At 42.2% G+C, this 16,305-nt stretch overlaps 1 protein-coding gene across 6 annotated transcripts in view; it reads right to left on the bottom strand.

Annotated features, from left to right (window-relative positions):
* ARHGAP26 (Rho GTPase activating protein 26) overlaps positions 1 to 16,305 on the bottom strand; it is a 467,573-nt gene that overhangs the window by 272,546 nt on the left and 178,722 nt on the right. For all 6 annotated transcript variants that reach the window (XM_055556593.1, XM_055556623.1, XM_055556624.1 and 3 more), the window contains exon 11: positions 14,190 to 14,268. In XM_055556593.1, the coding sequence (XP_055412568.1) occupies positions 14,190 to 14,268 (79 nt within the window). The remainder of the gene's footprint in view (positions 1 to 14,189; positions 14,269 to 16,305) is intronic.

Genomic DNA, 16,305 nt, shown 5'->3' with positions numbered 1-16,305 from the left:
GACTGTGGGCAAGCACCACATTAGTAGTATCTGTGACTTTGTCACCAATAGAAATCACAAATATTTCCATATATTATTACTGTCATTGCAGGTAACTTGAAATATTATTTATAGGAGTTATCTTGTACCTTATTATTTACAGTGGTAATAAAGAAGCATATATTTTATCACAAATGGTTTTAATATTTTCATAACTATTTTTCTATATTTTTCCTTTGTAAGTCATATATTTTATATGTTTAAAAACAGTACAAACACATGAAAAGATGCTCAACATCACTCATTATCAGAGAAATGCAAATCAAAACCACTATGAGGTACCATTTCACACCAGTCAGAATGGCTGCGATCCAAAAGTCTACAAGCAATAAATGCTGGAGAGGGTGTGGAGAAAAGGGAACCCTCTTACACTGTTGGTGGGAATGCAAACTAGTACAGCCTCTATGGAGAACAGTGTGGAGATTCCTTAAAAAACTGGAAATAGAACTGCCTTATGACCCAGCAATCCCACTGCTGGGCATACACACTGAGGAAACCAGAAGGGAAAGAGACACGTGTACCCCAATGTTCATCGCAGCACTGTTTATAATAGCCAGGACATGGAAGCAACCTAGATGTCCATCAGCAGATGAATGGATAAGAGAGCAGTGGTACATATACACAATGGAGTATTACTCAGCCATTAAAAAGAATACATTTGAATCAGTTCTAATGAGGTGGATGAAACTGGAGCCTATTATACAGAGTGAAGTAAGCCAGAAAGAAAAACACCAATACAGTATACTAACGCATATATATGGAATTTAGAAAGATGGTAGCAATAACCCTGTGTACAAGACAGCAAAAGAGACACTGATGTATAGAACAGTCTTATGGACTCTGAAAGAGAGGGAGAGAGTGGGAAGATTTGGGAGAATGGCATTGAAACATGTAAAATATCATGTATGAAACGAGTTGCCAGTCCAGGTTCGATGCACGATACTGGATGCTTGGGGCTGGTGCACTGGGACGACCCAGAGGGATGGAATGGGGAGGGAGGAGGGAGGAGGGTTCAGGATGGGGAACACATGTATACCTGTGGCGGATTCATTTGGATATTTGGCAAAACTAATACAATTATGTAAAGTTTAAAAATAAAATAAAATTTAAAAATAAATAAATAAATAAATAAAAATAAAAACAGTACTCTAAGAAAGATGTGGTAATATATACAATGGAATATTACTCAGTGATAAAAAAGAATGAAATTGGGTTATTTGTAGAGATGTGAATGGACCTAGAGTCTGTCATACAGACTGAAGCAAATTAGAAAGAGAAAAATCATATATTAACACATATACATGGGATTTTAAAAAATGGTATGGACAAACCTATTTGCAGAAAAGGAATAGAGACACAGATGTAGACAATGTGAATGTGTGGGCATGGAGGTGGGGTGGGGGTGGGATGAATCAGGAGATTGGGATTGACATGTGTGCACTACCATGTATAAAACAGCTAGCTAGTGGAAATCTGTACATTACAGGGAGCTCAGCTCGGTGCTCTGCAGTGATCTAGATAGGTAGGACTGGGGGGAAGATGGGAAGAAGGAGGCCTAAGAGGGAGGTGGTGGTGGTTTAGTCGCTAAGTCATGTCCAACTCTTGCGACCCCATGGACTGAAGCCTGCCAGGCTCCTCTGTCCATGGGATTCTCCAGGTAAGAATACTGGACTGGAATGGGTGAATTTAACTCAGATGACCATTATATCTACTACTGTGGGCAAGAATCCCTTAGAAGAAATGGAGCAGCCATCATAGTCAACAAAGAGTCTGAAATGCAGTACTTGGATGCAATCTCAAAAATGACACACTGATCTCTTCGTTTCCAAGGCAAACTATTCAATATTGCGGTAATCCAAGTGTATACCCCAACCAGTAAGGCTGAAGAAGCTGAAGTTCAATGGTTCTATGAAGACCTACCAGACCTTTTAGAACTAACACCAAAAAAAGATGTTCTTTTCATTATAGGGGACTGGAATGCAAAAGTAGGAAGTCAAGAAACACCTGGACTAACAGGCAAATTTGGCCTTGGGAGTACAGAATGAAGCAGGGTAAAGGCTAATAGGGGTTTGCCAAAAGAATGCACTGGTCATAGCAAATACACTCTTCCAACAACACAAGAGAAGACTCTACACGTGGACATCACCAGATGGTCAACACCGAAATCAGATTGATTATATTCTTTGCAGCCAAAGACGGAGATGCTCTATACAGCAAAAACAAGACCAGGAGCTGAGTGTGGCTCAGATCATGAACTCCTTATTGCCAAATTCAGACTTAAATTGAAGAAAGTAGGGAAAATGACTAGACCATTCAGGTATGACCTAAATCATCATGATCATACAGTGGAAGTAAGAAATAGATTTAAGGGATTAAAACTGAAAGACAGAGTGCCTGATGAACTATGGACGAAGGTTCATGATACTGTCCAGGAGATGGGGAGCAAGACCATCCCCAAGAAAAAGAAATGCAAAAAAGCAAAATGGCTGTCTGAGGAGGCATTACAAATAGCTGTGAAAAGAAGAGAAGTGAAAAGCAAAGGAGAAAAGGAAAGATATACCCATCTGAATGCAAAGTTACAAAGAATAGCAAGGAGAAATAAGAAAGCCAAAGAAATAGAGGAAAACAACAGAATGGGAAAGACTAGAGATCTCTTCAAGAAAATTAGAGATACCAAGGGAACATCTCATGCAAAGATGGGCTCAATAAAGGACAGAAATGGTATGGACCTAACAGAAGCAGAAGACATTAAGAAGATGTGGAAAGAATACACAGAAGAACTGTACAAAAAAGATCTTCATGACCCAGATAATCACGATGGTATGATCACTCACCTAGAGCCAGACATTCTGGAATGCGAAGTCAAGTGAGCCTTAGGAAGCCTCACTATGAAGAAAGCTAGTGGAGGTGATGGAATTCCAGTTGAGCTATTTCAAATCCTAAATGATGATGCTGTGAAAGTGCTGCACTCAATATGCCAGCAAATTTGGAAAACTCAGCAGTGGCCACAGGACTGGAAAAGGTCAGTTTTCATTCCAATACCAAAGAAAGGCAATGCCAAAGAATGTTCAAACCACCGCACAATTGCATTCATCTCACACGCTAGTAATGCTCAAAATTCTCCAAGCCAGGCTTCACAGTATGGGAACCGTGAACTTCCAGATGTTCAAGCTGGTTTTAGAAAAGGCAGAGGAACCAGAGATCAAATTGCCAACATCTGTTGGATTATTGAAAAAGTGAGAGAGTTCCAGAAAAACATCTATTTCTGCTTTATCGACTATGCCACAGCCTTTGATAGTGTGGGTCACCACAAACTGTGGACAATTCTTAGAGATGGGAATACCAGTCTACCTGACCTGCTTCTTGAGAAATCTGTATGCAGGTCAGGAAGCAACAGTTGGAACTGGACATGGAACAACAAAGTGGTTCTAAATCGGGAAAGGAGTACGTCAAGGCTGTATATTGTCACCCTGCTTATTTAACTAACATGCAGAGTACATCATGAGAAACGCTGGGCTGGAGGAAGCACAAGCTGGAATCAAGATTTCCAGGAGAAATATCAATAACCTCAGGTATACAGATGACACCACCCTTATGGAAGAAAGCGAAGAAGAACTAAAGAATCTCTTGATGAAAATGAAAGAGGAGAGTGAAAAAGCTGGCTTAAAACTCAACATTCAGAAAACTAAGATCATGGCATCTAGTCCCATCACTTCATGGCAAATAGATGGGGAAACAGTGGAAACAGTGACAGACTTCATTTTCTTGGACTCCAAAATAACTGCAGATGGGGACTGCAGCCATGAAATTAAAAGACGCTTGCTCCTTGGAAGAAAACCTATGACCAACTTAGATAGCATATTAAAAAGCAGAGAAATTACTTTGCCAACAAAGGTCCATCTAGTCAAGGCTATGGTTTTTTCAGTGGTCATGTATGGATGTGAGAGTTGGACTGTGAAGAAGGCTGAGCGCCAAAGAATTGATGCTTTTGAACTGTGGTGTTGGAGAAGACTCTTGAGAGTCCCTTGGACTGCAAGGAGATGCAACCAGTCCATTCTGAAGGAAATAAGTCCTGAATATTCATTGGAAGGACTGATGCTGAAGCTGAAACTCCAACACTTTGGCCACCTGATGCAAAGAACTGACTCATTTGAGAAGACCCTGATGCTGGGTCAGATTGAAGGTAGGAGGAGAGGCGGACGACAGAGGATGAGATGGCTGGATGGCATCACCAACTCAATGGACATGGGTTTGGGTGGACTCTGGGAGTTGGTGATGGACAGGGAGGCCTGGCATGCTGCAGTCTATGGGGTCACAAAGAGTTGGACAGGACTGAGGAACTGAAGTGAACAACAGACAGCTATAGTGATACACTTTGTTGTATAACATAAAACAACTATACCCCAATTAAAAAAAAAATAAAAATATTACTCTGAGAAAGGATTTAAAGGCTTTACCTGATTGCCAAATGTCTTCCTGGCACAAAAAAGATTAACTGGTCCCTCAGCTAAATTCTGTTGAAAGTAAGTAGATATGTATCTAAATGAAGGATACAATCAAGGAGCAACTCCTACAGCTCAACTCCAGAAAAATAAATGACCCAATCAAAAAATGGGCCAAAGAACTAAATAGACATTTCTCCAAAGAAGACATACACATGGCTAACAAACACATGAAAAGATGCTCAACATCACTCATTATCAGAGAAATGCAAATCAAAACCACTATGAGGTACCATTTCACACCAGTCAGAATGGCTGCGATCCAAAAGTCTACAAGCAATAAATGCTGGAGAGGGTGTGGAGAAAAGGGAACCCTCTTACACTGTTGGTGGGAATGCAAACTAGTACAGCCTCTATGGAGAACAGTGTGGAGATTCCTTAAAAAACTGGAAATAGAACTGCCTTATGACCCAGCAATCCCACTGCTGGGCATACACACTGAGGAAACCAGAAGGGAAAGAGACACGTGTACCCCAGTGTTCATCGCAGCACTGTTTATAATAGCCAGGACATGGAAGCAACCTAGATGTCCGTCAGCAGATGAATGGATAAGAAAGCTGTGGTATATATACACAATGGAGTATTACTCAGCCATTAAAAAGAATACATTTGAATCAGTTCTAATGAGGTGGATGAAACTGGAGCCTATTATACAGAGTGAAGTAAGCCAGAAAGAAAAACACCAATACAGTATACTAACGCATATATATGGAATTTAGAAAGATGGTAACAATAACCCTGTGTACGAGACAGCAAAAAAGACACTGATGTATAGAACAGTCTTATGGACTCTGTGAGAGAGGGAGAGGGTGGGAAGATTTGGGGGAATGGCATTGAAACATGTAAAATATCATGTATGAAACGAGTTGCCAGTCCAGGTTCGATGCACGATACTGGATGCTTGGGGCTGGTGCACTGGGACGACCCAGAGGGATGGAATGGGGAGGGAGGAGGGAGGAGGGTTCAAGATGGGGAACACATGTATACCTGTGGCGGATTCATTTGGATATTTGGCAAAACTAATACAATTATGTAAAGTTTAAAAATAAAATTAAATTTAAAAAAATAAATAAATAAAAAAAATAAAAATCTACCCACACAGTCTCAAGTAACGGAAGCAGTACGGTTTGTGAAGAAAAGGGGGTTTATCCTCAACTCCTCCCCTTAGTTTTGACTCCAGTTTTTCAACAAGTATTTACGGAGTACTTATGCTGGGTCAGCTGCTGTGCTAGGCAATGGCGAAACTGCAGCAAACAAGTGAAATTTCTATTAATATGGGCCTTCCTCATATTGGTATCCTCATTCCTCATCAAGATAATTGGTGGACAACGTACACATGTTTGCTAAACACTGAAAGAAGAATCTTTAAGACCTGAGTAAGCACCACCAATCTGTTATTAAATTGTAAGGTTCAAACCAAAAATCTTCTGGCTATCAAAATTTCCATTTCTTAGAACAGTTTCATCAGCTCTTCATCATAAAACAATTTAACTGATCTCTTCTTTTCTCCCAACTCACAGCTCAGGCGCCTCAATCAAATATCCTATGATTTTCATAAGAAATTGTTCTTCTAAAGGACATCTAACCAAAAAGAACAAGGAAAGACATGACGAGTACTACAATTCTTTTAAGACTTGGGCATGCTGATGATAGAATATACACTATTATAAATTCTACCTATATAAAAACACTGATATGATTCAAAGATGAAGCTTACAACCAGCTTCTTAACTCAGTAAGACAAAAAGAAACAAAAACAAGTAACATGGAGGTTTAATCCAGTTTCCCAGCAGCTTGGGGCCAAGTGGGGGGCTGAGGTGGGGAAATGGAAAGTAGATTAGGAACCTCACTTTCAGACGATTTATCAGTTCACACTATGTGACATTACAAAGAGAGCCTTCACAAAATGGACAGAAGTATTCTTCCACACCACCCTTCTACTCATAAAGAAGTGAGACCTGCATCATTACACAGGAGCTCAGCAATTCCACTCCTCACCTTCTTAACCATCCATACTCCTTTGATCACTTATTTTATTAAGAAAAGAAAATGTAAGTTTCAGCAGTAGAATAATGAGCTGAGCTGAGCATACAGCTGGGATTACAAACTGCCAGGCCTGGGCCACATCATAGCAAATAAGGCTAAACATTACTGCATGCTCCTCCAACTCATAGCCTGAGAGTTCAGACTGACTGCTAAATGAAATCACATTTTCCATACTAGTGAAAACAGTTCCTGCCCTGCACTTTGGTAAGCCTGGCCAGGGTGACTAAATAAACTCTGTGTTCAAATGAGCTGAGTAATTTAGAAAAGGAGCTAGAAAGAGAATCCAAGTGTCTGGGTATCTGTCCCTCCTCTCCAAAAAGATAATGGTATGAATTAACATTTAATGAGCACTTCACCACATAGAGGCCTTATCTAAGCACTTCACATAAATGTTGATCCTTATAAAATAATCTTATAGGACGATACTATTAATAGCCCCAGCGTGTAGGTAAAGAAACATGCTCAGAGAGACCAGGTCATTTCCTAGTGTTAGAGAGCTATTTGTGGTGAATAGGGATTTAAAGCCTGGCTGCCCAAGCCCACATTTTTAACCACCATGACATTCTGCCTCTGATTATGAGATCTCATCTGAATGGTCATCAATCTCACTTTTGCCTTTAAAACACAGCTCACTCTTTCAGATACTGGGTGCAGAACATAAGATTCAAAGCAATTGCTGCTTCCAATGAGTTCCTGAAGAATTCAGGGGCTGGAACTTGGGCTTAGCAGAGATAGGCAAGAGGACAGACCGTTCAGTCTCAAAGTCCACAAGGACTAAAATAGAACATTTCTTTAACATGGAGGTCAGCAGGAGGAAGCCATGCTGACTTGTCCACTTACTAGACAAGTGGTTTTTCCTTAGTCCCTGATACTTTTTCCTTCTTCCGCAGCAGCAGCCCCAACAGAGGAGCTCCATTTAGAAGGGAGGGTAGACGCCATTCAACTATGCGCTTGTGCTTAGTTGCTTAGTCACAGTCATGTCCAACTCTTTGTGACCCTTTGGACTGTAGCCCACCAGGCTCCTCTGTCCATGAAATTTTTTCTGGCAAGAATACTGGAGTGGGTTGCCATTTCCTCTTCCAGGGTATCTTCCCAACCCAGGGATTGAACTTGAGTCTCCTGTGTCTCCTGCACTGCAAGTGGATTCTTTATCCACTGAGCCATCAGGGAAGCCCCCATTCAATTTGGCTTCCTAATAATTCATCAGTTTATGAGTTGTAGTACTTAATAAAACATCACAGAGCTGAAAGCTAGGAGACCTGGATTATCCACCCAAGATCAACCACTGACTGGCCCTTTTGAGCAGCGTTCCCACTTAAATAAATAAGCATGTGACACTGGCCTAGGTGTGGGCTTCTTTCTGTTCCACAAGTAGGAGCTTGAGCCATATGAAATCACCAATATCTGGCCATTTTGACTTTCACAAGTGGCAATTTCATGATTTCAAACTAATATGTGTATTTACACACAATCTTTGATGCTCTGCCACCTGTTTCTTCTCCTCCTAACTCCACATAATTCTGGCATCTGCCAACTATTGAACTTTCTGGCTCAAAAGAGATTCAAGTACTGACTCCAAGTGGAGAAACATTTAATTTTACTAAAGAATCCTTGGGTGTGAAGGAAGACTGCTGCTGCTGCTAAGTCGCTTCAGTCGTGTCTGACTCTGTGCGACCCCATAGACGGCAGCCCACTAGGCTCCTCTGTCCCTGGGATTCTCCAGGCAAGAACACTGGAGTGGGTTGCCATTGCCTTCTCCAATGCATGAAAGTGAAAAGTGAAAGTGAAGTCACTCAGTCGTGTCCGACTCTTAGCGACCCCATGGACTGGAGCCTACCAGGCTCCTCCGTCCATGGGATTTTCCAGGCAAGAGTACTAGAGTGGGGTACCATTGCCTTCTCCGGAAGGAAGACTAATACCTCTAAAATAAGGAGGTAAGAGAAGCACTTCCAGAGATACCACTAATCACAACTACGGGAATATACAGGAACACAGTTCAGAGAGATCCAAGTTCTTAGACTCTGGGTTACCCTATTAATTCCATTTATGTGCTGAGTCATCTTTCCATTGGGCAGAAGGTTAGGTGTATGTGTTGGTAATGACTGTACTGATTCTAATCTGCTTGCTTAAATGTACTGAACATACTTACAAGCAATATACAAAGAGAACAGGAGAGAGAACTTTAGTTATAAGGAACCGAGAAAAAAGGAAATTTGCTGTCTCTAAAATTTCTCCCGGTTGCAATATTTATGCAACTTGCACTAAAGTTCTGTGTCCCATTTAACATACAAAGTCTATTCTCAAGCTGAGACAGTGGCCATAGACTATTAAAATCAAAGCTTATGTGGCTGGAATGGTGACTCTATAGATTGTCAGCCCACATTTAACAGAAAGTGAAGAAAATCCAGCAAAATCATTTCAAAATTTTATCTGACTAGCTAGTTACTGAGTTCTTAAAAAATTTCTAAGGGTCTTTTCTTTTCTTACCCTACTGCACTGGCGAGGACTCCAGTGCCATGCTGAGTAAGACTGGTAATGAGAGTGGACATCTTTGCCTTGATCCCACTCTTAGGAAGAAAGCATCCAGTCTTTCACTTGAAGTATGACGCTTATGGTAAACTTGTGGTTTTCATTCCCAGCCAAGTATCAAAGAACAAGCTCTCTGAATAGAAAAGTTAATAGATATCAGAATTGGATAAACTGTCATTTTTGCCTATTTCATGTATGTCTCCCACCCTTCTTCATAACAGTGCTTTGATTGACCCCAAGGGAAGCCACCCTTCCCTCACCATTACAGTTCTCATGCAGCGGGAAGGTGAGCTGCACTGTCAATTCACCTGTCCCGTGCGCTGGTCCAAGTATTCAGCCCACTAAAATTCAAACATGGGACCTCCTGGGAATTATTAAGCAAAGCTCTCCTTCTACCAGACTTACAGAGCAGGGATTTCAGTCCATGACTGAAATCTGGCCTTCTACTTGTTTTTATAAATAAACTTATTGACATACAGCCACACGCATTTATTTATTTACATATTGTCTCTGGCTGCTTTTGAGCTCCAATAACAAAACCGAGTAGCTACAATTGTGACACCTACAGCCTCCAAAGCCTGAGATATGTATTAATACCATCTAGCTCATTACAGGGAGAAGGCAGTGGCGCCCCACTCCAGTGCTCTTGCCTGGAGAAGCCCAGGGATGGGGGAGCCTGGTGGGCTGCAGTCCATGGGGTCGCTGGGAGTAGGGCACGACTGAGCGACTAAACTTTCACTTTTCACTTTCATGCATTGGAGAAGGAAATGGCACCCCACTCCAGCGTTCTTGCCTGGAGAATCCCAGGGACGGGGGAGCCTGGTGGGCTGCCATCTCTGGGGTCGCACAGAGTCGGACACGACTGAAGCGACTTAGCAGCAGCAGCAGCTCATTACAGAAAAAGGTTCCTCTCTCCTGTTCTTGATAATAAGATGTAAGTCTGGAACAGCTAAAAAGCATATCACCACTACATAAAAAGAACCTCTCGGAAATGAAGCCAGTACAAAAGAAGAAACTGACTCCAAATATTATGGAAGTCCCTGGATTCAGACGGGCCAGAACTATTATACCCCAATATTTTTCAGTTACATAAGCCAATAAATTCAGATTTTTCTCTGAAAAGTTTAGTTTGGCTTTCCTTCATTTGAATTAGAATTCATTGTATACATCAAAAACCATAATGCTCATTGCTGCTGCTGCTAAGTCGCTTCAGTCGCGTCCGACTCTGTGCAACCCCATAGACAGCAGCCCACAAGGCTCCCCCATCACTGGGATTCTCCAGGCAAGAACACTGGAGTGGGTTGCCATTTCCTTCTCCAATGCATGAAAGTGAAAAGTGAAAGGAAAGTCGCTCAGTCGTGTCCAACTCTCAGTGACCCCATGGACTGCAGCCCACCAGGCTCCTCCATCCATGGGATTTTCCAGGCAAGAGTACTGGAGTGGGGTGCCATTGCCTTCTCTAATAATGCTCATTACTGAAACACAACTCTAATTTCTTTCTCCATTATATATCCATCAATAAGATAAAGACATTCAATGTTTCTTTAGACTAGCATGTTACTGGTTGTTAAAAGCTATAATTTATTTAACAATAAGCTAAAACATTGTTAAAAAAAAATAAAATTGACTCGGAGTTCATAATGGGTTTTTTCCCAACCAAAAAAGGTGTTACTGAATGATGAAAGAAATAAAAGATGGAAACCAAGATTACCAACCCCTTCAATTAAAAAAAAAACAAAACCAACACTGAGTAATCAATTATAGAACTGAGCTCTAAGTATAAAAACAAAAGATAGGTGCTGCCATTAACATCTCCCTGAAGTAAAGGAAATATTCGAAGATCAGCTAGAGAAAAAGGTTTTTGCTCCCTTACCAAAGCCAAAATTCCCAAGGGGACAGACCTAACTGTTAGGGAGATGGTGATTAAAGCAGAGCTGCTAATTGTCTACTGGGTATATAGCTCCTGTAATGCTCCCCTGAGGCTCTCAGCAATGGGAGACAAAATTAGGCCTAATATTCCTGCCAATTACACTGTCATCAAATGCTTGCCTTTATGTGTCTCTTCAGGAAACTTAAAAGCACACAGAGGTGTGGTTTTCAACGCAAGCTATATGTTACTGAGAGGAAATAAATTTATATTACATTTGGAAAACAATTATTTTGTGCTTAAGCTTGTTTTACTATGCACATTTTGGAGCAAGGAGATGTGTCTCTCAGAGGCACACTTTCCCTGCAGAGGTCAGATGTTAATCTACGGGGAAACTAAGGTGGTTTATAAGAAAACCAAGTATGTGCAGACAGAGAACAAACACCAAAGGGTGGGAGAGGGAGGCAGGAAGACTTAAAGTGCAGTGTGTGAAGCAATCTAAGAACTCCAGCTTATTGGAGGGAACACACACACACACATATCTACCCACCCCAAAGTGGGTTTTTCGTTCATACAAAGAATAGTATGCCCCAACAGGATTTTTCTTTCTGGGTATTTCCTGCCCTATGAGTTAAGAATCATTCAAGAAAGTCACAGAAATCAATGAAAAAATTAACTAAGGATTCTTAGAAGGAATTTGACATTTTATCTCTATTAAAAATGAAAACCAAAGACATTTAGGGGGGAAACAGGTTCCAATGCTAGCTCTGCACTGTGGTGGGAACTGTTCACCACCTCACAGTTTCTCTTCTTCCCCCTCGAAGTGCTAAAATCCCCTGGGCACTGGCTGCAGCCGTGGCTGCCTATGCTCAGCCTACTTTTCTCATGCTCCTTTGTAGATGAATGTGGCCATATAATTAACTGGGGGGCCGTGGAAGTGGAGTATGCATCTTTCGGATCCCAGATGCTCTCATTTCCATTATCTGGCTGAAAAATGGAAGTGAATGCAACATGGAAAGCCATGGATTGAGGATGGCACTGATACTGATCAGGATTCATAGCCTTTCCCAATCAATAGAAATTGAGTAGAGGCCAGACAAGAAATTCACACAAGGTTTTATGGGCCCCAGGGCAGCTAGCAGGGGAAGGAGAACAAGTAACAGCTTCCCTTACTTGCTCCCTGAGGAGGTGGGAGATGGCTCCTTACATGCAGTGAGGGTAGAGGTGTGTTGAGGGACTGGGCTGGAGGGGTGGCTTAGGTGGTTCTCTCACCCCTTAGGTGGTAGTATGTGCAGGGGGCATGTGCAGTACCCTGCTTTTGCTCCCAAATCCCTGCTTTTGCTAGTTGTTCTTCAAAAGTGGCAGTCAGGTCTTCTGGTCTGTTTGTATCTTTTGTCCAGAATCTGCCCCAACTAAGTGAGCACTCAGTTATTTTTAGTCCCTTATAGTTTCTTTGTATTCTGTTGTTGGAGGACAGGTTTGTCCAGGTGCAAGCATTGCAGGAAAAGGTCCCAGGTCCCAGTCTGTCTCAGCAAAATGACCCTGTTAGGCAAAGACTGCTCACTTCTGAGCTCCATGAGAGAAATAAACTTCTATTTTATTTAAGCTTTTGTACTTTGAAGTCTCTTTGTTATAGCAACCTAGCCTGTGCCCTACTAATAATACCCATTTAAAATCTATACAACTTGGGGTAAGTTATTTAACCTCTTCTAAGCCTCAGTTTCCTCATCTGTGAAAGGGAATCATAACATTTAGTTTGTTAGGTACTAAGAGGTTAAGAGATGCCATGTGTCAAATCTGTGCCTTACAGACACACACACACAGAAGCTCAATTAATGGTAGGTGATAACAGCAGAGATGAAGACTACTTAGGAAAGGCTGCTTTGAAAAGCCTGTGACATCAAGCACCTACTGTGCTCCCAAAGCCCTGAAGGTAGAAATGTGTATCTGCTTTTGAGAGAGCTATCAAAAGTTATCAGTAACAAAGTATTTAGGGAAAATCAGGGATATCCTGTATTTCATTTAGTCCAGGAGAAGAACTAAGATATGTTTATTTAATTAACTAGGTTTAGCAAACTGCACCTAAATCTTTCAACAGTTCTTTAAATCTTGCTCTGTATTATTAAATGTGATACAAATACTAGTTATTTGTCTATACTTAGTTGACTATAATGAGTTCCATGTTTGGACACAAAACATCTCAGTAGAAAATGACATTAATCAATACAGATCACCTAACCAGAGCAGGCTGAGAAAGAGACACACAACTGAACTGGAATCATCTGTATTGCACAACCCGTGTGATGCACAGCTCTACAGTCAATGCACGCTATGCCTGCCTCGTGTCCCTTGCACACATTTCCCTTTTTCGACAGTGCCTTTGTATGTGATAATTATTGGCCCAGTTATTGGCCCTCTGACAGTGTGGATTCTTTTTATCTTTTACTGGTGGGACATGGTTAGACCGTACTCTTAACGACTCTTGTAACCTTGAGATTTGCTGAGTACTGGAGCTGAGATCGTTGGCCCCAAGTTAAGATGACTACTCTGACTCTAGGGACTTCCCCAAGGTTCTTCCGTGGGTTTTACATGTCACAAGATGCAGGAAAACCACAAGATTACATCACCTAGCAGAGACAAGCGCCTCTGAAACAGGAGGACAGATCACATTTTAGGCTTAACTCCTTTCGTGGACCCTGTAATCTCATCAGTTATAGTGGGATGTGAACCAGGTATAGCGATGCGAAGCTGAACCAGAGGCTGATGACAAGATTCTGCATCATCTGCATACACTTTTATCATCATTTAATCTATTAAAATGGATCTGAAGTAATGCTCTGCACTGCACTTTGTGGCGGTATCGATGAGTATTCTCTAAGTCAGACTGACGGTGCCTCCCTCTACGAGTCCTCTGGGCATTACAACTGCCTTGGTGAAGGGGGGTCTCTGGTCTGATGTGGCGTCATGCAGGACCCATACCTTAGACTGAGAGGCCAAAGCTTCAGAACTGCATCCACACAAAAGCAATATCAATATCCAGGAACATTAGTCCAGGAATAAAAAAGATAAAAATAAAAAGCCCCTCTGGTACACTGGTCTCGAGAGCCCAAGGTTTTATTTAGAGCAAAAGCAAAAACTGCTGCACTAAGGAAGCAAAACAACTCGAGACCTTTATTCTTGCTCTACTTCCCTGAATTGTTACTTACAGGTTCCCTGCCATCCATGGCTTCCATCCAGAGCCTTCGGTCCTCTTCAGACAATGCCTGCATGGTGATAACCCCGGGCCTACGGAGAAACAAGGACATGTAAACCCAGTGCCACAGATGAAGGTGTGTCTTAAAGAAACACCCACGGAACTGAGTGAAAGGCTACTAGGGTTAATGGCGTGCAGAGAGAGGCGACCCTCAGCTCTTCAGAGCCACCTTCCAGCCTCAGAAAGCAAAGCCATCACCCCAAATCCCTCTCAGTAAGCCCACTTCCCCCAGGAAGGTGGCAGGAAACACCACAAGGACTCTACATACAGCTAAGTACACAGAGGAGTCAAGTGATTCCCTTCAGCCTTGTTTATTCTTTGAGATCATATTCGTTCCTGTCCCCCAAAATGCTACCAAAGTGTTTGACTCCAAGTAGGGGTACAATAAACATGTACTAAAGTGAAGATAGGGCCTCCCTGGTGGCTTAGTGGTAATAAATCTACCTGCCAATGCAGGAGACTTGGGTTCGATCCCTGGGTCAGGAAGATTCCCTGGAGAATGGAATTCTTGCCTGGGAAAATCCATGGACAGAAGAGCCTGGCGGGCTACAGTCCATGGGTTTGCAAAAGAGTTGGACACGATTTAGCGACTAACCAACAACAAAAACTGAAGAGAATTATTGGACTCAATAAAAAGAGATGGAACATCCAAGTGGAGGGATCCTGGTCTAATATCTAATGGGCATTATACTTATGACTATATTAAATGTACACACTAGTTTTAAATGAATCTTTAGCACAGCAGGAACTAAATGCATTCTTTATGTGCATCAGCACTTTTCACTCTCTCCCTGAAATATTCTTGCTCTTTCAAACTGAGCAAAGACCCTCCAGAAAGCATGCACATGATATCGAATAATGTTTGTTCTGTACCCCAACAGATGTCACACAAGAGAGGTGCACCACAAAAAGGAACTTGGGAGAAAGGATTACAGGCCCTCTAGGCTCATTAAGACAGGAATTCTTGACTTAGGGTCCAAGGATGGGCCCCAAAGAGTCTATGAACCACCCTCCCTCCTCCAAATGTTTGTGCCTTTTTTTGGACAAATAATTCAAACTGCCTATCAGATTATTAAAGGAGACTGCAATCCATAAAAAGTTAAGAATTAATGACTCAAATCCTCATCTTTAAAGTCTGTGAAAGCCTAAAAGGAAGGCAGAGATCCACTGAGCAAGAGTTAAGTCTGCAGCACTGCTCAGGATCACAGAAGGTACAGTGGACACACACACAAACTCCATGATGCCTTGCACAGCACAAGTCTGGGTCCACAAACACCTAAGCCTATTTATTCAATCCACTTATAGTCGCTGTTCTAGCTGTTCCTGGCTTATTTCCACAGTTTCAATGAACATGCTAGGTCTACTTATATTGAACATATTTTAAACATCACATTTGTTTTCATTCAACCTTCCTCAACATCTCCAAAGAAAAAAAGTTTTCAAAGCATGGAAGCATGGTGGCTGAGAGGTAAAGAATCTGCCTACAAATGCAGGAGACATGGGTTGGATCTCTAGTCCGGGAAGATCACCTACGATGTGCAGCAACTGAGTCCACGCACCACAACTACTGAGCCTGTGCTCTAGAACCAGTGAGCTGCCACTACCGAGCGCACATACAACAACTACTGAAGCCTGCGTGCCTAGAGACTATGCTCAGTAACAAGAGAAGCCACCACGATGAGAAGCCCAGGCAGTGCAACTAGAGAGTAGCCCCCACTCTCTGCAAACAGAGAAAAGCCCACACAGCAATGAAGACCTACTACACACCAAAAAAAAAAAAAAAAAAAACATATCTAGGGGAGGCTGGGAATGAGGGGCACTGGGGAGGGAGTGTTAGTGTGGGAGGCGGTGAACGAGAGGGTGGGGGCAGGGAGAGGAAAAAAGACCAGGCGAGAGTAGCAGGAGAGGCGGGGTGTGTGCAGGTGGCTGGGGGTAAGCAGGTGGATGACAGGCAGGCGATGGGACAGAAGCTATTCCCAAGAGGGCAGTCACTCTTGGGTAGGTCACACTGGGTGCTAGTACCTAGACCCAGTGACTCAAAAGGCAGAGTGATTTACTGCACAGGCCAG

Source organism: Bubalus kerabau, chromosome 1, assembly GCF_029407905.1.
Source record: "Bubalus kerabau isolate K-KA32 ecotype Philippines breed swamp buffalo chromosome 1, PCC_UOA_SB_1v2, whole genome shotgun sequence".
Lineage (NCBI taxonomy): Eukaryota > Metazoa > Chordata > Mammalia > Artiodactyla > Bovidae > Bubalus > Bubalus kerabau.
This window is presented reverse-complemented; position numbering and strand designations above follow the sequence as displayed.